At 50.7% G+C, this 23,630-nt stretch overlaps 1 protein-coding gene across 2 annotated transcripts in view; it reads left to right on the top strand.

The window, feature by feature from the left end:
• The window catches only part of RASGRF1 (Ras protein specific guanine nucleotide releasing factor 1), a 130,098-nt gene that overhangs the window by 70,844 nt on the left and 35,624 nt on the right, over positions 1-23,630 (top strand). Inside the window, exons 12-20 of one of the 2 annotated variants that reach the window (XM_008015697.3) lie at positions 772-908; positions 3,264-3,346; positions 12,460-12,708; positions 14,699-15,072; positions 17,060-17,185; positions 18,828-18,998; positions 19,890-19,996; positions 20,506-20,618; positions 22,882-22,942. In XM_008015697.3, the coding sequence (XP_008013888.1) occupies positions 772-908; positions 3,264-3,346; positions 12,460-12,708; positions 14,699-15,072; positions 17,060-17,185; positions 18,828-18,998; positions 19,890-19,996; positions 20,506-20,618; positions 22,882-22,942 (1,421 nt within the window). Of the gene's footprint in view, positions 1-771; positions 909-3,263; positions 3,347-12,459; positions 12,718-14,698; positions 15,073-17,059; positions 17,186-18,827; positions 18,999-19,889; positions 19,997-20,505; positions 20,619-22,881; positions 22,943-23,630 lie in introns of both variants that reach the window. The other variant, XM_038010237.2, reaches the window with a different exon arrangement.

Genomic DNA, 23,630 nt, shown 5'->3' with positions numbered 1-23,630 from the left:
GACAGGAACCTCAGAAATCAAGTCCCACTCCTGTTGTACAGGAGGACATCTGAAGCCCAGAGGGGGAAGGAAACCACCTCAACATCACACACACATAGAGCTTCAGAGCAGAGCAGAGCCAAAGCAGGCCCTTTACACCATTAACCCATTCAGTGCATCCCCAATTAATGTGAGTGCATTGAAAAGAATCTTGAAGCCGTGGTCTTAGTTTTTCCAAATAAACAGCTTTCAAGACTTCAAGGAATTTTCAGGTTAAGAGCAGTAATAAAAATACCTAGGATTCACTTTTGCTTTGGGGAGCTCTAAACTGAACTAAATGTCCAGTCCAATCCATAAAAGTTTAAGATCTTGAAGTTCCTCATTTGGCCCCAGAACCACCTTGGGGGTAGCAGGAGGGCCTGGCTGTGAGGCCCATTCTAGCCCTGCCCTGGCTTGGCCGCCACCCTGCTGGGAGCCTTGGACAAGTCCTCGCCCGGGACCTCACCGTCATTGGTGTAAGGAGGGCAGAGGGCAGACTGTGATTCCTAAAGGCTCTCCTGCTCTGAATCCGGAACTGCCCCTGAGTGGTCGTAAGCTACGTCTTAGTTTTTCCATCTTTGAAATGGAGATTCCCCACTTAGAAAAATAATATTCTGAAAGTAGCAGCAATTGGCCCGGTGCCTTACTAATGCAGAGCCTCCACCGGTACGTACGACAGGGACCAATAAAACATTTTCCAACTGAAAAAGTGTCCACATTCATGCTGTTAACTTTATGTTTTACAACTGGAAGCCAAAGGATCCAGCCAAGACATAGATCACTTGGATTTTAAAATTGGGGTGGAGCCAAAGGATTCCCCGCCCTTTACGGTCATCCTAGTGGCCTCGTCCAGACAGGAGAAGGCGGCGTGGACCAGTGACATCAGCCAGGTGAGTAGCGTCACCTGTTCCTGAAAGCGAGTGGTCCCTTCATGCTTAACCAGGTCAGGGGCTTGGCTGGTGGGGGGATGGGGAGGGGCGGTGGAGTAGCTGCACTGTTCTACAGAGAAAGATGCAAGAATCTTCCAAGTCCACAGCCCTACCCAAAGCTGAGCTCAGCTAGTCCATCCCGTTTACAGTCCCCTGGGTCACCTTGAAAGTGTGGTCTGGAAACCCCTCTTGCATCTGTATCACCTAGCAAGGTGATTTTAAAAACTTCAGTTTCCTGGACCCTTCTCCCCTTTCCCCACTACCCTGCCGACCTACAAATCTAAATTGTTGGCATATGACCTGCAAATCCACATTTTAGTACATGCTCCAGCTAATTGATATGCACAGAAAAGTCTGAGCATATTAGATGTAATAATGTTCGCAGTGAGAGAACGGTCTCCCTGAAAGCCGAGGGTAGCTTCTTCAGTGAGTTGGGGCAGCTACCTAAGATCAAACCCAGCCTCCACTATGCACATGGAAGATTTAGTTTTGCTTTGGCCTGCTGCAAGCATTAGGGTCATTCGCCCTATTTGGAGCATTAACCAGGAAGCACAGACTTTCCCAGGTACCAGTGAGCAGACCCAGAGTGCCCATGGGTGCCTAAAGTACAAGGGGTGAGACTTGAGTCCAAAAAGAGGCTGTCAGCAGCACCGGGGTTCAAGGCCCAGGACAAGCCCTTCCCTGAGCCCAGCAGGGGCCTGTGATGGATCAGGGATGTGCCATCCCAGCAGCTGGGAGCCTTGGTCATCCTCTCTGTGGGGTGGGGTGGTAGGAGAGCAGCCAACAGCAGGAGAAGGGGAAGGAGGTTGGTGGCCCCCCATGGTCCAGAGGGTTGCAGGAGGCCTGTGCCTGTAGGAACTGAAAGAGCAGGGCAGCATCTTCATGGGATCTAGGACGGCTGCCCTTGCTCGCTCCCCACCTTCTTGGTTTTGTGCCCCTTCCAGGCTCCCCTGACTGCCCCTCCCAGCCTTCCTTCTGGCCCACCTGCCCATCTCGCAGTCCCAGAGGAGTAAGGCGGGTGGGATGATGCATAGCACATGCCTGTTCTGAGTCTTCCCACATGTCTTCAAAACACCCAGGAAGCCCTGGAGAAAACTGCAGACCCTGAGCTTGGCCCTTTCACATCCCCAGTGAGCTGCAGCCGTCAAAGGCCCAGGACTACTTGCCCGAAGGGTGCCCACTAGTCCTCTGCCCTCCTTGCAGCTGTTGTGGATGCCAGTGAATGGGTCAAGGTGGGAGTCCTCTGGCCCCTACACCAAGCTCTCCTGCCTCCATAACACTCTGAGCCCCTGGCCAAGTCTTTGTTCTGCAGTTGCTGGTAGAACCAAAGCTAGAGAGCTTGTCAGGTGGGTGAGAGAAGTGGGACTGAGAAACACAAATGACAGAAGCCTCCCTCATTGGGGTCCTGGCCCTGCCCAGAAGACTGGGCCTGGGAGCTCCACCACCCACTGTGGAAGTTGCTACTTCCCAATGACTTTGACACCCTCCTCCCTGCAACACACACATTCTCAAAACCAGAAGATTCTGTAATGTGCCACCAAGGCTTCCCCATCGCTATGCCAAGAAGAAACCCTCTCATGGCAGAAATATGAAGACCCAGGGCAGGGGACAGTGCAGGGGAAAAGAGGCAGCCCCCCCCCCAAGAGATGCAGCTTTTATTTTTGTTTGGGCGGGTACTTTTTATTCAAAGCAAAATTTGCATTTTGAATATTTTTGGAGGTCAAGTGAAATGTACAATCATCTGTGGCCCTCCTGCCAGTAGCCTTGCCTTCCCCAGGACCCCACACCCATGCATTCTTCATATAGAAAACCATCCACAGCATCCAAGTGTTGGCACTGTGATGGTCAGAGCACAGAGAGAACAAACAGTTCAACACCCCCGTGCAGGGGGAGCAGAGGCCCTGCTGGGCTGGCCTCCCAGGAGAGAGATCCCACATCATCTTGGATCTGATCTTGTCCTTGACACTGGATCCCAGAGATCAGCAACAGAATGGTCAGTGGCAGATGCATTCATTTTGCATCCCAGTGGTTGTTTGCAGTCAACCCAGTGAGGTAGAAGTCATTATCCCCACTTTGCATATAAGGAAACCAAGACTTGAGATCAAGTTCCCCAAGGTCACTCAACTGAGACTTGACTTCTGGCCAAAGTCTAAAGGATGCTCCACACTGACCCTGCCTTTGCCAGGACAATGCCCTTGAAGCTTGAGGACCCTGTGTCAAGCCAAGGCATGTGAACTTTACAGTTGGCAGAGCTCCTGGTGGGCCTGGGTCCAGCAATGGAGAGCTCTCACGCTGGGGTCCTCTCTCTGATTCCAGTGTGTGGATAACATCCGATGCAATGGGCTCATGATGAACGCGTTTGAAGAAAATTCCAAGGTCACTGTGCCACAGATGATCAAGTAAGTGCCCTAAACCCCTCTTGACCAGGCAGCATTCCAGAGACTGAGTACCACAAGGCGACAGCCAGAACACTGGCATGAGCCAGCTACTGGGGTTCAGAGATGCTGGGCTTTGTCTTTGGGGGTGTTTTGGATGTTTTCTTGTTTGTTTGTTTTGAGTTGGGTGATTGCTATTTGGATGATTGCTTTGGCTTAGTTTTTTTTTTTCCCCCCCTTTGTTTTAATTTTTTATTTCCATAGGTTTTGGGAGAACAGGTGGTATTTGGTTATATGAGTAAGTTCTTTAGTGGTGGTTTGTGAGATTTTGGTGCAGCCATATCCCCAGCAGTATACACTAAACCCAATCTGTAGTCTTTATTTTTATTTATTTATTTTTATGTTTTTGTTTTTGTTTTTGTTTTTTTTTGAGACGGAGTCTCGCTGTGTCACCCAGGCTGGAGTGCAGTGGCGCGATCTCGGCTCACGGAAACCTCCGCCTCCCGGGTTCAAGTAATTCTTCTGCCTCAGCCTCCTGAGTAGCTGGGACTACAGGCGCCTGCCACCACGCCCGGCTAATGTTTTGTCTTTTTAGTAGAGACAGGGTTTCACTGTGTTAGCCAGGATGGTCTCGATCTCCTAACCATCTCGTGATCCGCCTGCCTCAGCCTCCCAAAGTGCTGGGATTACAGGCGTAAGCCATTGCCTCTGGCCCCAATTTGTAGTCTTTTATCCCTCACCCTTTTCCTACCCTTTCGCCCTGAGTCCCCAAAGTCCATTGCGTCATTCTTATGTCTTTGCATCCTCATAGCTTAGCTCCCACTTATGAGTGAGAACATATAATGTTTGGTTTTCCATTCCTGAGTTATTTCACTTAGAATAATAGTCTCCAGTCCTATCCAGGTTTCTGTGAATGCCATTAATTCCTTCATTTTTTTGGCTAAGTAGTATTCCATCATATATATGGAATATGTATGTATATATGTATGTATACCACATATATATATGTATGTATACCACAATTTCTTTATCCACTCATTGATTGATGGACATTTGGGTTGGTTCCACATTTTTGTGAATTGTGCTGTTATAAACATGCTTGAGCAAGGATCTTTCTTGCGTAATGACTTCTTTTACTCTGGGCAGATACCCAGTAGTGGGATTGCTAGATCAAATGGTGGTTCCACTTTTGGTTCTTTAAAGAATCTCCACACTGATTTCCACTGTGGCTGTACTAGTTTTCATTCCCACCAGCAGTGGAGAAGTGTTACCTTTTCACCACACCCACGCCAACATCTTTTTTTTTTTTTTTTTTTTTTTTAATTTTCTATTATGGTGCTTTGGCTTAGTTTTGTTATGGTTCATCTGTTTTGTACATGTGGATTATCTTTGTATTTGGCTGTTTAAAATATAACATTAGGAATGAAACTTTATCTACTCTTTTTTAACAACTATTTTTCTTTTCCTAATTAAAAAATGAATACATAGAACATTTCAAAAACCAGAAAAACCAAAACACAGGCTCCAGGACCACTGTGTTTGTTTGAACAATCCCCAGAGACAAGAGAGCTACTAAATGCAGCTCTCCAAGCCCTGGGTAATGCAGCCTCCCTCACCTGCACCAGGCACAATTATCTTGCAGTCACCTGCGTGCCTAACCCCCTCACCATACCCTCCTTCTGCCCCAACCCTGGAGCCCAGTGGCTCTCTGACCTCAATTCCCATCTCTGAGTTCTGAGCCTGCCTTGCTCACCTGGTGCATGCTAGGACTCTGTTCCCACCTGGGCCATGTTGCTGTTGCCAGAACAATCATCTGGGTAACCCAGGCCTCTTTGCTACTTCACATACATGCTCTGGGGAACCGCAGAGTTAATGCATTTAATGCAGAACATGATTTAATGTGTGAAATCCTTTGTTTCCACTCGCCACCAATCTGAAGTCAAGTGTAATGAAGCGAGCCCTTTATGAACCTACTGTGTGCCAGGAGCTAGCCGAGGCAGTTTCAGGTCCACCAGGTCTTTAAGCCTCTGCACAAGTTGATAAGGAATTATTCCCCTCATGACTACATCGCTGAACAGGTGGTGGGGTACAGCAGGAAAGTCTGGCCTCGAAAGCAACAGCCCTGGTCACCAGCCCTAGCTTTGTGTGTGACTAGAGACAAGTCGCTTAACCTTTCTGAGCTTGGGTTTCTCACGTTGTAAATGGGGGACATGATAGTACCTACCTACTTCCTAGATCCGTTTCAATAATCCAATAAAACTCACAGCTGGAATTACCATTATATGTTTAGTGAGTACCCACTCAATTACCATTATATGTTTAGCGAGTACCCACTCATGCTCTGGAAAGGGTGCACATTGAGACAGCCAAAGGAGCAGATGAACTTTGGGAGGCCGAGGCAGGTGGATCACTTCAGGTCAGGAGTCCAAGACCAGCCTGAGCAACATGGTGAAACCCCATCTCTACTAAAAATACAAAAATTAGTCAGGCCTGGTGGCACATGCCTGTAATCCCAGCTACTCAGAAGGCTGAGATGGGAGAATCACTTGAACCTAGGAGGCAGAGGTGGCATTGAGTCGAGACCTCACCACATGTATATATGTATATATATTATATATTTGTATATTACATATCTGTATATATAATATATTATATTATAATAAAACATTAACACAAAATATATATTAACATATAATATATAATTTTATATAAAATTTATTAAATGTTATTAATTTTAATAAAATTAAAATCACCTACAAAAGAAAAAATAACAAAATTTTGAACTATGATAGTGATAAAGTGAATGGAATGTCCAGATTAAAATGACAACTTTAAGGACCCATCTGCTACCAATCTAAAGCCTGGCTTCCTTCACAGGAGGACCAGTGAGGGGACCAGGGAAGCAGAAATGAGCAGGTGGGGTCTCTGTCCTCGGGAAATTCATCGTTTAGTGAGAGAGAGACAAACAGAGAGATTATTAGAAAGCAGTGTAGCGCATGCTGCAGAATGGAATCTGTGTAATCCAGGTGAGGTCCAGAGGATGAGTGACAGATCTACCTGGCACAGTTAAGGATGGTTTCTTATGGAACGGGACATCAGAGCTGGCCTCGAAGGATCAGTTGGACTTTGCTAAATGACTGAGGGGGAAGGGCATTCTGGAAAGAGGGCACAGCATGAACATAGGTTCAGAGGCAAAAAAGTGCATGGTGTTTGGGGAGAGTGCAGGGTTGGGGAGAGTGACATGTCATGAAGGCAATGACCTTGATGCAGTTGTGGTCTCCAGGTACACTACCAGACAAACTATTCTAAAGGCTTTGGAACAGATTCATAGGCTAAGTTAAGATGCTTCATTTTGGGGCCTAGAGTATTGATTTTTTTTTTTGAGACAGGGTCTCACTCTGTCACCCAGGCTGGAGTGCAGTGGTGTGATCTCGGCTCACTGCAGCCTCAACCTCCTGGGCTCAAGTGTTCCTCCCACCTCAGCCTCCCAAGTAGCTAGGACTACAGGTGTGCACCACCACACCTGGCTAATGGAGTATCAATTACAAACACATAGCAAGACACCAGGGAAAGGAAATGGGATAGCTGCTGATGGAGTGAAGTTTGAACCAAGGAGCCCATGCGATGGAAAACACTTGGGCCAATGGCACAGACTTGCCCTCTCCCCGGTGTAGGGGGCGAGTGCCTGGCCACAGCTGCAGCCATCAGTTCACCTGGAGAACAGCTACACCTTTCTCTGCATTTCTTGGGCAGGGGACACAGAGGGTCAGAATAGCCATCACCAATAGGTGGCTGACTTAAGACCTAATAAATATTGAATGTCCCATATGCCTCATGAATATTAAGCATAGCATCAATATTTGGCGCCTTGTGGCTATTTAGTGCCTTTGGTCCCTCTGTCCCTTCCTATGTTCAGCATGCAGGTGCTCTCCTTGGTATACTATGTCTAGAGTAAGTCTTCTGTACTTAGCTTCATCTGTCTTCCTTATTTATTTCTCTTACTTTTATGGCCCAATTTGACTTTCTTAAATAATATAGCGATCCATACGATGTAGTGAAAGATGGGGCTGGAGCAGTGGGCAAGGGTCAGATCACAGTAATGTGACAAGCGAGGAGTGGGGCTTTGTTCTGTAGGTGATAGAGACAAACCAGGGGAGTGGCAGGCTCCCCGCTGCTAGCCACTCTGATGGGGAGAGTGGGGAGTGAAGAGCCTAGCTGGAGAAAGGTGTAGGGATGATAGGCGGGGAGTTGGGGGTATTCCTCCCATATGTCTCCCAAAACATGCTGAGTTTCTAGCACAGTTCCCTGCTCTCAGACTGTGAGTCAAGAGCATCCTGATTTTGGGTTTGCAAGACAAAGGCATACACCGCACGTGTCCCAAGTACTCCCACTAGCCCCTAACATGATGCATCCAGGCCTTACCACAGCAGCTCTGTGGGTGGATATAGTGGTCAGAGTCTCAGGTCAGCCACCAGCAACCCAAAACTGAAAAGTCTCCTTCCACCTGCCAGGCTCCTGGGGCTGAGGCTCTGCCCCAACATGTGACCTCAAGGGCAGGTAGACTCAAGGTGGGGGCACTGTCCCTGGGAAAAAAAAGAAAGAGAAAGTCCTTTTCCCTTCAGGCAAGGCCTGTCATTGATGCCTGGGAGACAGGAATACCACTTGGAGCATTCATCAAGAAGTGTTGGAAGATCAGAGAGAAGCAGATCTGAATTTCCAATGAGAAAACGTTCACATTCTAAGGCACTGAATACACTTTCTAGCAGGCATAGCAAGTATCTGGCACTCAAGTCAGTCATCTCCCATCCAAAGCCCCTGGCAGACATTGCTAATGGATCACAGCACTCTCTTGTGTTGAGTCTGAAAGCATAGCCCTGGGCCACTGCCACCAGTCTACCTACTTTAATGCACCCTCCCATTTTACAGACAGGGAAGCTGAAGTCCAGGATAGTTCTACAGAATATTGGGGATATTGCCGGGTGTGGTGACTCTTGCCTGTAATCCTGGCACTTTGGGAGGCTGAGGCAGGCAGATCAATTGAGGTCAGGAGGTTGAGACCAGCCTGGCCAACACAGTGAAACCCCATCTCTACTAAAAATACAAAAAATTAGACAGTCATTGTGGTGCATGCCTGTAATCCCAGCTACTCAGGAGTCTGAGGCAGGAGAGTCGCTTGAGCCCCAGAGGTGGAGGTTGCAATAAGCCGAGATTACACCATTGCCCTCCAACCTGGGCGACAGAGTGAGTGAGACTCTGTCTCAAAAAAACAAAAAAGAGGCCGGGTGCGGTGGCTCACTCTGTAATCCCAGCACTTTGGGCGGTTAAGGTGCGCAGATCACAAGGTCAGGAGTTACAGACCAGCCTGGGCAACACAGTGAAACCCCGTCTCTACTAAAATACAAAAAATTAGCTGGGTGTGGTGGTGGGCGCCTGTAATCCCAGCTACTCAGGAGGCTGAGGCAGGAGAATCACTTGAACCCAGGAGGCAGAGGTTGCAGTGAGCCAAGGTTGCACCACTGCACTCTAGCCTGGGCGACAGAGCAGGGGTCCATCTCAATTTAAAAAAAAAAAAAAAAAAAAAAGAGTATTGGAGTTACCAGAGGCACTGGAACCAACAGTGATTGTGAGGTTTAAAACAGAAAAGGGGCTGGGCATGGTGGCTCACGCCTGTAATCCCAGCACTTTTGGGAGGCCGAGGCGGGTGGATCACGAGGTCAGAAGATGGAGACCATCCTGGCTAACACATGGTGAAACCCCGTCTCTACTAAAAATACAAAAAAAAAAAAAAAATTAGCCGGGCCTGGTGGCAGGCGCCTGTAGTCCTAGCTACTCAGGAGGCTGAGGCAGGAGAATGGCGTGAACCCGGGAGGCAGCAGAGCTTGCAGTGAGCGGAGATGGCGCCACTGCACTCCAGCCTGAGTGATAGAGTGACAGAGAGAGACTCCGTCTTAAAAAAAAAAAGGAGTAGAGAATGCAGGGGCTTTTCTTCACTTTCTCTTCCCCCTCCAGTAGCAGGAGCCCACAGAAAAGGTGCTAGAAGCAAACCCTTGCCAGAGGGGTCAGATGATCCCTATTTGGATGCCAGGCCTGGGCTGGATGCTTTGGGATCGTGATGTGGGAGTGGCTGTCCTCTCCCTCTGAAACATGCAGCCCAGTGGGAATGACTTGGCTTCATTTGAGAGACAGTTCCTGAACCCCTTCAGCCTCCAGGGCTGGACGTAGCCCTTACTCGATGTTGCTGTCCCAGGCACTTCCTCCAGCCCAGTATTTCTTTTATTAGTGCTTCTTCACAGTTTCTCGCCTTCCTTTTGAGACTTTTAGTGTTGACTAAAGGAAAAATGATCAAGCTTTTAAAGAATTCAGGTTTATTTTCTTTAGAAGCCTTCCTGAGGACTGTCAACGGAGGCCAGCAGCCCCGGAGCTGCCCTTCAGGGAGGTCCTATCAGATCCCAGCACAGTGTTTCAGCCAGTTTAAATGCAGGTGGGGGGTTCAGCACCTGCAGAATCACATCAGACTTGCTGAGAAGTGACATTGAAGCAGAATCACATAAAGGTTTGGGCATGAGAATACATCTGGTTAGAGATAACAGAGATAACAGAGACGTCCTCACTAACCCCATCAGACGTCATCTTATGTTTGGGAAAGGCAAGGACAAGGGTCATTTATCTTGTAGGGAGAATAGAGACTCAGGCAAGAGTCCTGGGAGGCCATATGCTCTGGCCTGCTTTGTCCTCAAAGCATCTTTCCAGAGAGCTGCACATCATCACAGAGTCAGGGGCCTTGTGGAGTTATGCCGTCGAGCAGAAATGAGCAGGCGTGGCTTCTCTTGTTTGCTACTTTCTCACAGTAGTGAGAGGTCCTCTCTCTGTCCACTCTGTGTCGCTTCCATTTTCTCTCATTTCAACCTCTTTGTCCTTCTCTGATTTCTAGGGCACTTCCACAAATGTGTTTAATAGACCACTCTGATTTTCTGATTGTCCGATCTGCCATTTCCTGAATTCATCCCAGCCTTCAATTCAGCACTCTTGTTTTTCACATCCAGGAAATCCTTCTGACATCGGATTACTCCCTCTTCATGGTTGCTTCTCGAGGTCCCATAGATGCAGTGTATATTTTCCTGAATCTTGGTGGAAACCAAATCAGGAGTTTTCTAAAACGTTTTGTGTCTTGCAGCAAAGCTAACTTAGAAGGCAGCATTTCCTTGGTTTCTTTGGAATGGTCTCTTTTTGAACTGCAGTATCCTTTCAGGCCCTGTGCTTTTCCCATATTGTTCTCATCCTGAAAAGAAATCCCCCCACCCTGCTCATTGAAGGTGCTCAATAAAAGTTGTTTGTTTATTTCAAATCCCAAGAATGCTTCCAAAGAAAAGCATTTAAGAAAGATAGTGTGAAAGGGAGGCTATGTCCATTTGCTCGCTTCCTCTGAGCACTATCTACACTCCTAGGTAGAAGATACCGTCGAAAGAACAGGTGAGCCAGGTGCAGTGGCTCACGCCTGTAATCCCAGCACTTTAGGAGGCTGAGGCAGGTGGATCAAGAGGTCAAGAGTTTGAGACCAGCCTGGCCAACATGGTGAAACCCCGTCTCTATGAAGAATACAAAAATTAGCCGGGCATGGTGGTGCGTGCCTGTAATCCCAGCTACTCGGGAGACTGAGGCAGGAGAATCACTTGAATCGTGGAGGCAGAGGCACTCCAGCCTGGGTGACAGGGCAAGACTCCATTTCCAAAAAAAAAGAAAAGAAAAAACTAGATAGTCTGGGCACAGTGGCTAACACCTGACATCTCAACACTTTGGGAGGCCAAGGTGGGAGGATCGCTTGAGCCCAGGAATTCAAGACCAGCCTGGGCAACATGGTGAAACCATGTCTCTACCAAAAAATACAAAAATTAGCCAGGCATAGTGGCATGCACCTGTAATCCCAGCTACTGGGAAGGGTAAGGCAGGAGGATCGCTTGAGCCCAGGAGGGCAAGGCTGCAGTGAGCCATGATTGCACCACCACACTGCACTCCAGCCTGGGCAAATGAGACCTTGTCTTATTAAAAAAACAAAAACAAAAACTAGATACAGCCATCAGTATATAATAAGGACAAACAAAAAATAAAGAAGTAAATAAAAAGAAATGAGCACTATATTTGATTCTAAGATTCTTGGTAGTCAAAACAAAAAGTAAAACATGATGACAAAGACTCACAATGTCCAAAAAAATGAAACCCACAGTTGCTCAAGAGTCCTGATAGCTCCCATTGGATGACCAATAAAACACGATTCCAGTGGTTTAACCACCAGAGGGCGCTGTGTGGTACAGCAACCTCCCGGGCCACTGGTTCCCACTACGCCCTGTAGAGGCTGCCGACCTCAAGTTCACAAGCAGCTGAAACAAGACCCCTGCAAGTTCACACCCATCTCAGCCCCTTTGTCCTCACATCTTGGCGGCTGCTAGCAGATCGAATAGACCACATTTTGTTTTTCCACATATCAGCTGATGGACACCTGGGTGGTTTCCACTTTGGGGCTATTACGAATAATGCTGCTAAGAACATTCATGCACACATTTTTTTTTGAGGCAGAGTCTTGCTGTGTCACCCAGGCTGGAGGGCAGTGTCACAGTCTCAGCTCACTGCAACCTCCATCTCCCAGGTTCAAACGATTCTTGTGCCTCAGCCTCCTGAGTAACTGGTATTACAGGCATGCGCCACCACACCCAGCTAACTTTTGTATTTTTACCAGAGACAGGGTTTTGCCATGTTGACCAGGCTGGTCTCAAACTCCTGACCTCAAGTGATCCTCCCTCCTCAGCCTCCCAAAGTGCTGGGATTACAGGTGTGAGCCACTGCACCCCATCCACGTACATATTTGTATGAACAGAGTTCCTTGTATCTTGTGAACTCAACAACACGTTTTTAAGTTTGTAATATTTCTCCTGTACTTCTAGGGGTTTTATAACGGAGGGTTTTTAGGATATTGGGAAAATGAAGTTGTACCCCTCCTTCAATGTCATCCTTCCCAAGCTTGTTCTCTTAATAAGACCGTCCTGGGCTGTCAGTGTGTGGGGGAAGCAGTGATGAGCAGGCCTGGTGGGTACCATTCAGATGCCTTTAGACCCACATCACCTGCGTCCTTCCTCCCCTCTCAGGTCTGACGCCTCCTTATATTGTGATGATGTTGACATTCGCTTCAGCAAAACCATGAACTCCTGCAAAGTGCTTCAGATCCGCTACGCCAGCGTGGAGCGGCTGCTGGAGAGGCTGACAGACCTGCGCTTCCTGAGCATCGACTTCCTCAACACCTTCCTGCACTCCTACCGGGTCTTCACCACCGCCGTCGTGGTCCTGGACAAGCTCATTACCATCTACAAGAAGCCCATCAGTGCCATCCCTGCCAGGTGGCTGAGGTGCCCTATCCTCCTATGCCCACAGAGCTTCCAAGTCTTGGAGGAAAACTGAGCTTGCATGGGGTTGGGGGGTGACCTGGAAGGTCCCTGGGGGAGCAGCAGTAGCATGTGCTGGGGAGCTGTGTGACGCTCACCGCCACTGCCCCCTATCCCCTGGAACCAAGCTTCCTTCTGCAGAGAGGCAGGGATAGCTCACCTGTCTGGTGCTACTGCTCAGTCTCAGCTTCTTCCGTCTCCACCTGCAGGGATCCTGGGGTGTGGAGGGTGCTCTGACCTCTTAGCCCCACTCCTGGAAGCACAGGGTCCCACCCTCATCAAAGGACAGTGCTTCCTTTGATAAAAGAAAAAAGAGAAAAGAAAAAAGAAAAAAGAGAAAGGAAATGAGGGGAGGGAGGACAGAAGGAGAGAGGGAGAAGGAGAAAGAAAAATAAAGAGAGAGAGGGAGGAAGGAAGAAAGGAAGAGAGAAAGGAATCTTACCCCTGCTCTGCTTGGACCACCTCCTACTCTGAGAAACGATGGAGCCCTTTTTGGCCTAATTGGGGTGAGTCAACATAAGGAATGCAGGCCACCTTAGCCTTGGCTTCCCAAGAGACATGGAGCCGTGAAGGACTTGGTCAAGGCTGTCGAGCAGTAGGTCAAGTTCAGGGATTGGTTCAGGCCCCTGATGGGCCTCACCGCTCCAGGAGGAGCCCGTCCAGGAATAGTAGGTGATTATCTTTTCCGAGAGGCCACTTACCCAGATCCCAGCTGTGGACAGCCCATCCCAGCCCTCAGAGGCTCAGAAGCTCTCTGAGTGCCCCGGCCCAAAACACCCTAGGCAAGACATGAGGCCAGAGCCTCAGCTCTAGGGCTGCCTGGAGCAGAGCTCCTGAATCACACTGGCTCCCCAGGGCTCCCCAGGAACCTCACCATTCCTCCCCCAACCCACACCTCTGCTGCCAGAGCAATGCAACGACCCAGAATACACCCATTCCCTCTTCTGTTCCCTCCTCCTGCCCCCACCTCAGGACTCACTGGGGCAGGGCACGTCTTGCCTCTCTGCCCTGAACTTCTGAAACCTCAATGATCCGCTTCCCAGGGCTCTGAGAAAGCAGAAGAAAACATCCTATGCAGGATGGATTTACCCCCTAAAAGTCACCGAGATCATTCCCAGGGGCCCAGCAGCAGTGCCCTGCAGAACAGAGAGGCTGGTTCAGAGACTGCTCTCAGCCCTGTGGCCTTGGCTGAGTCCCTTAACCTCTCTGAGCCTCAGTTTCCTGCCTACAGTTATCCTGTAGACTAAGAGTGCCTACGTTCTGAGGCAACAGTGAGGGTTAAGAGAGAAATCCTGCCCTGTGCGCAACGTGGAGCAGACAGCCTTGATGAAACAAGCTATGGTTGTTCTGGATGTGTAACCTGTTTCCAGCCTGGCCTGAGGTGGGACCCTGTCATGAGGATAGCAGGGGACACTTTCAGCTTCCCATCCCCCTAAGTTTGCATATAGGGCCACTCAAGCCTCATGGCAGGTGGAAAGGACCCTGGGTTTAGAGTAGGAGGCATCAGATGAGTCATTTCCTGTCTCTGAGCCTCAGCTTCCTCATTCCACAAACCACGCCTGAGGACCTCTCTAAAGATGAGGCCAGAGCGTGTAGGCGGGAGCAGGCCCTGTGTGGGATGGAGGGGGGTTTTGCACAGCCTGCAGGTCAGGGGACCCTTAGCACTTCAGGTCAGATGCTGCAGCTGCTGCCCTGAGGGGGTGGGGGGCGGAGCATAGAAGCCCCATATCCTCTGACCAAACCATCCAAAGCAGGATCCTTGGCCCCAGGCCATTTAATCACATTGTCCCTGCTCAGAAGATCAGCTCAGGCTTGGGTTTCAGGGATCATGAGAATGATGGAGCCATTGCTGCCACTCTGAACCCCACTGGAGATGGCCCCCAGGCCTAGGAGGGCAGGCAGGCCTACGCTGTCATTTTCACCCCCACCCCCGCCCTCCCAACAGGTCGCTGGAGCTTCTGTTTGCCAGTGGCCAGAACAACAAGCTTCTGTACGGTGACCCCCCCAAGTCCCCGCGCGCCACCCGCAAGTTCTCCTCGCCACCACCTCTGTCCATCACCAAGACATCTTCGCCAAGCCGCCGGCGGAAGCTCTCCCTGAACATCCCCATTATCACCGGCGGCAAGGCCCTGGACCTGGCCGCCCTCAGCTGCAACTCCAATGGCTACACCAGCATGTACTCGGCCATGTCGCCCTTCAGCAAGGCCACACTGGACACCAGCAAGCTCTATGTGTCCAGCAGCTTCACCAACAAGATTCCAGATGAGGGCGATACGACCCCTGAGAAGCCCGAAGACCCTTCGGTGCTCAGCAAGCAGAGTGAGTGGCCATGCCGTCGGAGCTGCCCCCCAGCCTCCCAGCCCCACTGAGGCTCAGCCTGGCCCAGCAAGGCCTCAGGGCTGCTCTTCCTGCTCCCATGGGGAAGGAAGGGAGAGGCTGGGGGTCCCACCAGGCAGATTGTGGGGGCAGCACAGAGTCTGGGCGGTGCAGAGAGGTAGCCGTATATGGGAGCCTAGGCTGCGGGGGGAGGCAGGCAGAAATTCCCAGGGCATCACCACACTTTAGATGAGTGTCAGTTCCCATCATGAGCAATTTAGGCATCCCTCTGCCCTGACCACAGCATCCTGCGGCATCCCTGCGTTTGTCCATGTCTGCAGAGGACAGGGCCTGGGCCAGGACCATTCAGGGCCCGGGAGAGAAGAGGTTGTCAGCAGCTCCTGCCCCCTGGGATTCAGTCTGGCTGAGGACTCAGACCAGACACTGAAATGTGGACACCTGATATGAATGGCATGTGTTAGGGGGATGCTCGAGGAACACAGAGGTTGGGGTGGGAACACCATTGGGGGTGTCATAGAAGGCTTCCTGGAAGAACTGTTCGATCTTGATTTTTACCAAGAGGAAAGAACATTCTAGACCATGGGAACAGGATGGGAATGACTGAGGAGCAAGAAAAGAAAGGCCTTGTGTGTTTCGGGGACAGCTGAACGCCAGACAGACCTGAAATGCTGGGTGTGAGACAGAGGCTGGAGATAATTCCAGGACAGGCTGGAGATAATTCCAGAACAGGCTGGAGCCTCCCTACTCTCATGGTTTTTCCTGACCGTTCTAAAAGTGTCAGGCCTGATTCTGTTTTAGATCTGATCAGGCCACATCTTGGGTGCCACCAGCGTTGTCTTGGTTAGCACATGAGAGCATGTGCACACACCCACGTGCAAACCAGGGCTGGTCAGATGCCCCAGGCTTTGAGGAGAAGGCCTTTGAAGAGGGAAGGATTTCTCTCCTCTCAGCTGTCAAGAGGGAAGGCAGAGGGCACCCCTAGCAGGGGGCACAGCTGGGGTGAGATAAATCCTCCACCAGGCTCCCTACCAAGTAACACTCACTGTGGCACATGCAGTTGATGGGTGATGCGTGCAACTGAAAGTCAGTAACCAAGGAAATGGCCTACCAGAAATTTTATAATTTCACATTCTGAAATGTAACGCAAGGCAGTCCTGAGAAATTATCTTGTACCAGGCTTCTTGATTGGTGATCCAGGAGCCCATGAACCTAACTGTGTGCCAAACTGTGTGTGTGTGTGTGTGTGTGTGTATTTGTGTATGTATAAATATGTGTGTGCATGTGGTCATTATTGTCTAAAGAGAAGACCTGTGGCTTTTTTTGGGTTCTCAAGGTCAGATGCGACTACATCCACTCTCTATGTGGGAAAACTGAGGCCCAGAGCAGTTAAGAGTTTCTGACCAAGACGTTACTGTGCCAGACCTACGCTTTTAATATAATTCATCAGCTTCCCCAGGGTGTGTGGACCATGAGTCTCCCAAGATTGGGAAGCCTCTATAATTAATTGTCCGAGACAGGACATTTTTTAAGAGTGACCAGGGGCATGGGGCAATAGGTAAAAAGCAGAGGAAAACTGGAGCAGATGGTGACCTTAACTAAGAAGCTTCGCCAAAAAAAAAAAAGAGAGGCCATCACCTGGAACTTGTTAGAAATGCAGACTCTCAGGCCCCACCTGAGACCCCTGATCTTGTCAGAATTTGCATTCTGACAAGATCCCCAGGTGTGTCTGGTAAGGTTGGAGAAGCCCTGGTAGAGCAAAAGCCATCTTGGAGATTGACAGTGCTCATTAGCAAGAGAAAGGTTCTGATAAGTCCTGTGGGAAACAAAGCTGTTAAACTTCCTTCAGCAGCTGTATCGCAAGCTTACTCTGTTTTGCCTCAGTAAATTATAGACATAATTTTAAAAACAGATATTTAAATTTTAAAATTAAAATTGAGAAAAGTAAAATTATTTATTTCTTTTCTCTCAGGCTCAGAAATCTCCGTGAGAGAGGAGTCAGATATTGATCAAAACCAGAGTGATGATGGTGATACTGAAACATCACCAACTAAATCTCCAACAACACCCAAATCAGTCAAAAGCAAAAATTCTTCAGGTACAATGCACCAATTCAAAACCACAAATAGATTTCCGGTTTGGGAGAGGGCAGCAGGTCAAGTCGAGTCCAGGCAAGTGAGTGTCATCCCTTATGCTTTATGAGTGACTCCTAAGAGCAGTAACTTTTCTGATGTTTCATGACCCACCCGCCCCGCCCTGGGGGAAGGGGCTGTGGGCACTGGAATATTGGCTGGGTAGATTCTGCTCTTCAACTCAACCAAGTCACTCTCCCAACTTCAAACAAGACTGCCTTGAGCCCACCCAGCACAGGTAGGCAGGGAAGCTCAGCATCTAGGGCTCATTCATGGAAGATCCTGATTCAGAAGGTGCTTCCTGAACTGTGTGTCAGGCTCTGCGCAGGCCCCTTTCATCATCTTGACAACCTTGCAGAAAGGCCAGGTTTTTCAAATAAGGGGAAAGACTCCAAGAGGCGGTGACATTGCTCACCCGCAGTCTCAGACTCCTGATCCTGAAGGGTCCTTGAGAAGCAGTCTTGGTCTCTGGTTTTCATAAAGCCCTTTTCCCTATACAAGGGGGCTGTGAGATACCCAATGGTGAGAGAGAGCTCCCAGGGGACCCACCTCCCAGGCAGCCCCTCCTCACACAGCTTTCTCCAATGCCCCTGCTCTCACATGCAAAGGGCAGCCTGCAGCCTGAACTCCCCACTATCCAGGCCTTCAAAAGAAACCCAGTAGGTAACAGGGTCATCGAACTTGAGAGAGAAACTGCCCAAACGCACTGCAGCCCTGCCACAGTTGCTCAGACACACAGAAACAGCGCTTAGGAGAGCCAAATTTTAGAAATAAGCTGTGAGTCCTTAAAATAAATCATCTGTGCCTCACAGCATAAATACTGCTATTTTGTCTTAGTCTGGATTGCTTTCCAGAGACAAGATGAAACCAAAGGTTTCAGGAGTAGGCTTCTCCTGTCATTACTACTAAAAATCATTATTGTTATTACTAATAGCAATGATATTCCATAGCATTTATATAGCTTTTCACCTAATACAAAGTACTTTCATCTATGTTATCACCTTTAATCTTTATATCCACCTTTTGAAGCTTTATCCCTGTTATTCAAAGGAGATTGCTGAAACCCAGAGAGGTTAAATAACTTACCCAAGGTCGCACAGCTAGTAGGGGATAAGGGAGAATTTCAACTTAGGTGACTGGACTCCAAGAGCCATCCTCTCTCCATCCCACTGTGCCCACGAGCCCATCAGTATGGATTGTTATGGATGTCAGACATTGAACAGGTTATGTGTTAATCCCAAGTAGACTGAGAGAGTAAGAAAACTCATGACGCTGCCCTCAGGCAGGCCCATGCCCAGCTGGACCTGAGAAGTGAAGGGGTTGAGAGCTGCAGAAAGATGGAAGGGGTGACTGGAGACCTTCTTCAGAAGCAGGAGGGTGCTCCCCATCCTGGGGCAGCCCTAAGGGTGTTGTGGTATGACTCTCCCCAGAGCTTCTAACACAGAGAGACCCACACACGCAAACCAGCACCACCCGACATGCCCTCGTGCCCTGAAGACACAGCCTGCTGGCTCTTGACGCTGGTCTAGCCTCGGGACCCCTGGTTTTCTAACAGCCTGAGGAGTTGGGACTGGGGACAGCTGAGGGTTGGTTCCCTCCTCTCTGCAGAGTTCCCGCTCTTTTCCTATAACAATGGAGTCGTCATGACCTCCTGTCGCGAACTGGACAATAACCGCAGTGCCTTGTCGGCTGCCTCCGCCTTTGCCATAGCAACCGCGGGGGCCAACGAGGGCACCCCAAACAAGGAGAAGTACCGGAGGATGTCCTTAGCCAGTGCAGGTATGTGGGGTGGTCTCCGCTCACAGGGTCCTCCCCACGGTCAACCCCAGTGGCAGGTGATAACCAGCATGGTCCCAGGGACTTGTTCTGCTGTGGGTGTTTAAGGTGTGCTGCTGAAGGCACAGGTGGGTCCTGTTAAATTGCTTCAATTGATTACACTCACTCACTGGACACGAAGCTTCCTGAATCATTATTTTGACTTGGGCACCGCCTTCCACTTATGGAGGTGTGGGGTCACAATCCCCACCTCTCTGCACTGGTTGGGGCTCTGCACACACCCAGGGCCTGAACCCCACACCTAGAGCCAGGGCCACTGCACATCTAGCGCACAGCCTGCCCTGCACCCTCCTCTTCCAGCGCCCAACTGAATGCCACCCATCCCACCCCCAAACTTCCACCCTGCAGGCATTTGCTAATGCCAACCCTCCTGCCTGGAGGCCTCTTCCTTCCCATCCATCACCCTTTGCTACTTGGCCAACTTCTACTCAACATAAAGCCCATTGCCCATGGGAACCTCTGTTCCCCCATGCTCCCACCTCCCACTTCTGCAGCCTTGGTCCTGCAGCAGAGACTGGAATAGGGGCCCCCGTGAGCTCTGGTCCCTGGGGAAGGCCTGCATGGCTCTGTCTTTGGAGGCTGCCTGAACCTTCCAGCAGCTCTTGAAAGATGGAGAGGTCTAGAAGAGGCTGGGCATGCATGGACCATGTCCACTGAGAAGCCATGACATCTGTGCTATTGGTCAGACACTAGTTGTTAAATATGTTATTATCCCTCTGCCCATGACCCTCTCAGCCCAGCTCAGCCGGATCCAAGAGGCAAATCCAGACTAGTATCAAGCTCTGTTTCTTGTCCTCACCTGTCCTCTCTCCCCTCTGCCACGCATGCTGCCAGGGTTTCCCCCAGACCAGAGGAATGGAGACAAGGAGTTTGTGATCCGCAGAGCAGCCACCAATCGTGTCTTGAACGTGCTCCGCCACTGGGTGTCCAAGCACTCTCAGGTGGGTGGGAGCCCTCCCTGGGCAGGCTGCTGGGGACCACCAGGCAATGGCCCCAGGAACCAGCTGCCTTCCAAAAGCAGCTGCGGGCAGAGTGAGCTGATGGCTGGCAGTGGGGCAGCAGGAGGGAGGGAGATCAAGTGTGCCACCCTGATGTTCCCAGAGGACTGCTCAGATTCCCTAGGAGGGAACCAAGGACAAGGAAGGACAATGGGCCTCTGTCTATCCACCCTGTCTGTAGCAAGGGTACAGGTAGGTTTGTGCCTCCCTGGCCCAGGGGTGCAGCCAGCTGAAGGATGGGCTTTGGTCTGGCCCCAGTGCTTTTATCTAAGATTCTCTAGGCCTGGAGAGCCTCTCATGCCCTGCCAGGAAGCCAGCAGAAAGGAAATGAGGCAGGTCAGCCTGCCCTGGGCAGAATAGAAACTGGAGCTCCCTCCTCTGGCCTGGGCCCAGACCACTTCAGGGCAACTCAAAAACAGTAACCAGAGCCACCCATCACGCCTTCCCGGCAGGACTTTGAAACCAACGATGAGCTCAAATGCAAGGTGATCGGCTTTCTGGAAGAAGTCATGCACGACCCGGAGCTCCTGACCCAGGAGCGGAAGGCTGCAGCCAACATCATCAGGTAAAGGCAGTACCTGGTTCCTGGCTCAGGACTGCCTGCTGGGACAGGAGCCCTGCCTTCTGCCTCTATGTGGGCTGGTCAGAGGCCAGGGAGGTGAAGGCCGCCCTTGTCAAGGACAGCCCCAAGTAGGAGTGCTGGGGTAGAGGTGAGCTCTTGGGGACAGGCTCGAGCCTGGGCAGTCCATTTGTCCTTCTTTCCTCTCTCCCCACCCTGTGCCAGACCTTGATCTCTTCGAAGCAAGAACCCAGCACACTTCTGCATGTGTGTCCACAGCTGCTACCCCCTGTCTAGCCTGTGCCATCCAATGTGGTAGGCGCTAGCTACACAAGGCTATTTAAATCTTTTTTTTTTTTTTTCTTTTGCGCTGTTGTCACCCAGGCTGGAATGCAGTGGCGCGATCTTGGCTCACTGCAACCTCCACTTCCCAGGTTCAAGCAATTCTCCTGCCTCAGCCTCCCCAGTAGCTGGGATTATAGGCGCCTGTCATCATGCCCAGCTAATTTTTTTATTATTATTATTTTTAGTAGAGACGGAGTTTTACGATGTTGGCCAGGCTGGTCTCGATCTCCCAACCTCAGGCAATCCGCCCGCCTCGGCCTCCCAAAGTGCTGGGATTACAGGCATGAGCCACCGTGCCCAGCCTTGGCTATTTAAATCTTAATGAAAGTTTAAATAAAATTTAAAGTTCAGCTCCTCAGTGACATGAGCCCAGCAGCCTCAGCTTCACCCCTGACATGTGGCTAGCAGCCCCTACATTGGACAGTACAGGCTGTAGATCGCTGCCATCACTGCAGAGATCTATTAAACAGTGCTAGCAAGGCCTGATTTGTAGGTGCTCAGGGAGTGCCTGTTGAATTGAATTCAGTTAAGTTGTTTATCCTCAAACCCGTGCTTGCCCTTTCCTGGCAGAGGTCAGGGTCAGGCAGCCCCGTGTCTGAGCTGGCTCAGCCAGTGACTTCTGTGAACTGGGCAAGGCCCCTCTCTGAGCCTCATCCATAAAATGGGTGAATAACACCCACTTCAAGGCTGGGGTGAGATCACAGGTGTCACTTCTACAAGCTGTTCAGTGGGTGGCGGGCACCTACCGACTCAGCCTGTCTGCTCCCAGCCCAGCCCAGGTGTGAGGGCTTGGGCCCTGGCCTTTCCTCCTCACCTCTTGCCTGGCCCCAGCCTCCCCAGACTTTCCACCAAGTCCTGCCTGTGACCAGAGTGCCCAGTCTTCCTCCCCAGCCAGGCCATCGAGGCCCCATACTGGGGCCCATTCTTCCCTCAGGCTCACAGTCCTAAAATCTCTTTCAGACCTCCCCATCTTCAGTACAGAGGCCAGAGTGTGTACACACATACACACACACACACACATGCACACAACCACCGCTCACATCCTCCCAGGAGGCCTTAGGAGTATGTGGAGCCCCCCACCGAGCATATTGATCAAAGCCACCCTCGGAGGGGAGCCTGTTCCCTGGGTGCGATGAAAGAGCAAGCTCTGGAGTTGGCTGCCCTGGTTTGAAGCATGGGCCCACCATGCTCCAGCTGCGAGACCCCAGGTGAGGCAGTTCCCTGAGGGGCCATTTCCTCAGCTGTGAGATATACACGACAATGCCTTCTGCCAGGCTGATCCAGAGAGCCACTCCCATGCAGCCCAGACCTGGTTCTCCAGTGTCTGCAGCCTCCGTTGGCACTCACCAGCTGTGACTCTGAGCCCATCACCATGAGCGTGAGGCACTTTGGCCTGACTTTGAGGCTCCACCCTCATTCCCCACCATGGGTATCACTCTCCTCTGCAATCCCAACTCCATCCTTGCAGTCTTTCCTCTGGGCCTGTGGCTGCCATACTGCTGCCTCCCTGCTCCCTCCCTGCTCCCTGTGCTTCCTTCCTCTCATGCATCCCGTCATCCATGTGCTCGCAGGAGCGCCTGCTGAATGTCCAGTCCTATGCTGGCACCAGAGCTATGGGGCTGAATCAGACACAGTCCCTCCCTCAAGGGCTCCCTGCCTGAGGTGGCAGAAAGGCCATTCCCACCCAATCAGAGGCAGGAAGCCCAGGGACTGAGAGGGTCCCAGAAGGGGACCTCCCACAGCCAGGAGGGTCAGAACCATCAGGAAGAAGAGAGTGAAGGACGAAGAGGAAAGGGCGTTCCTGGCAATGGGGATGACGAGGACAGAGGGGCGTAAGAGCAGAGGCCGTGTGGGGCTGCCCGAGCTGGGGAGGGGCTGCAGAGGAGTGAAGTGGGGCTCACCATGCCTTCTCCTTCCTGCCTAGGACTCTGACCCAGGAGGACCCAGGTGACAACCAGATCACGCTGGAGGAGATCACACAGATGGTGAGCCGGGCCCACCCTCTTGCTTTCCAAGGCTTTCCTCTCCGTCCTCCTGCCCAGGACCCCTGACCCAGCACAGGCATCACCCGTATTCATTTTCTGTGGCTGTTGTGAAAAAATACCACAAACTGGGTGGCTTAAAAAAACAGGAATGGGCTGAGAACGGTGGCTCACACCTGTAATCCCGGCACTTTGGGAGGCCGAGGTGGGCAGATTACCTGAGGTCAGGAGGTGGAGACCAGCCTTGGCCAACATGGTGAAACCCCATTAATACTAAAAATACAAAAATTAGCCAGGTGTGGTGACAGGTGCCTGTAACCCCAGCTACTCAGGAGACTGAGGCGGGAGAATCGCTTAAACCCGGGAGGCAGAGGTTGCAGTGAGCCGAGACCACCCTCTGCACACTCCAGCCTAGGGAACAGAAGGAGACTCCGTCTCATTTAAAAAAAAAAAAAAATTTATTCTCTCATAGTTCTGGAGTCTGAAATTAAGATGTGAGAGGGAGGCCAGGCGTGGTGGCTCATACCTGTAATCCTAGCACTTTGGGAGGCCGAGGTGGGCAGATCACTTAAGGTCAGGAGTTCAAGATCAGCCTGGGCAACATGGTGAAACCCCATCTCTACCAAAAATACAAAAAATGACCCAGGCATGGTGGCACATACCTGTGATCCCAGCTACTTGGGAGGCTGAA

The sequence above is a fragment of the Chlorocebus sabaeus genome, chromosome 26 (assembly GCF_047675955.1).
Source record: "Chlorocebus sabaeus isolate Y175 chromosome 26, mChlSab1.0.hap1, whole genome shotgun sequence".
In the NCBI taxonomy this organism is placed as follows: domain Eukaryota; kingdom Metazoa; phylum Chordata; class Mammalia; order Primates; family Cercopithecidae; genus Chlorocebus; species Chlorocebus sabaeus.
This window is presented reverse-complemented; position numbering and strand designations above follow the sequence as displayed.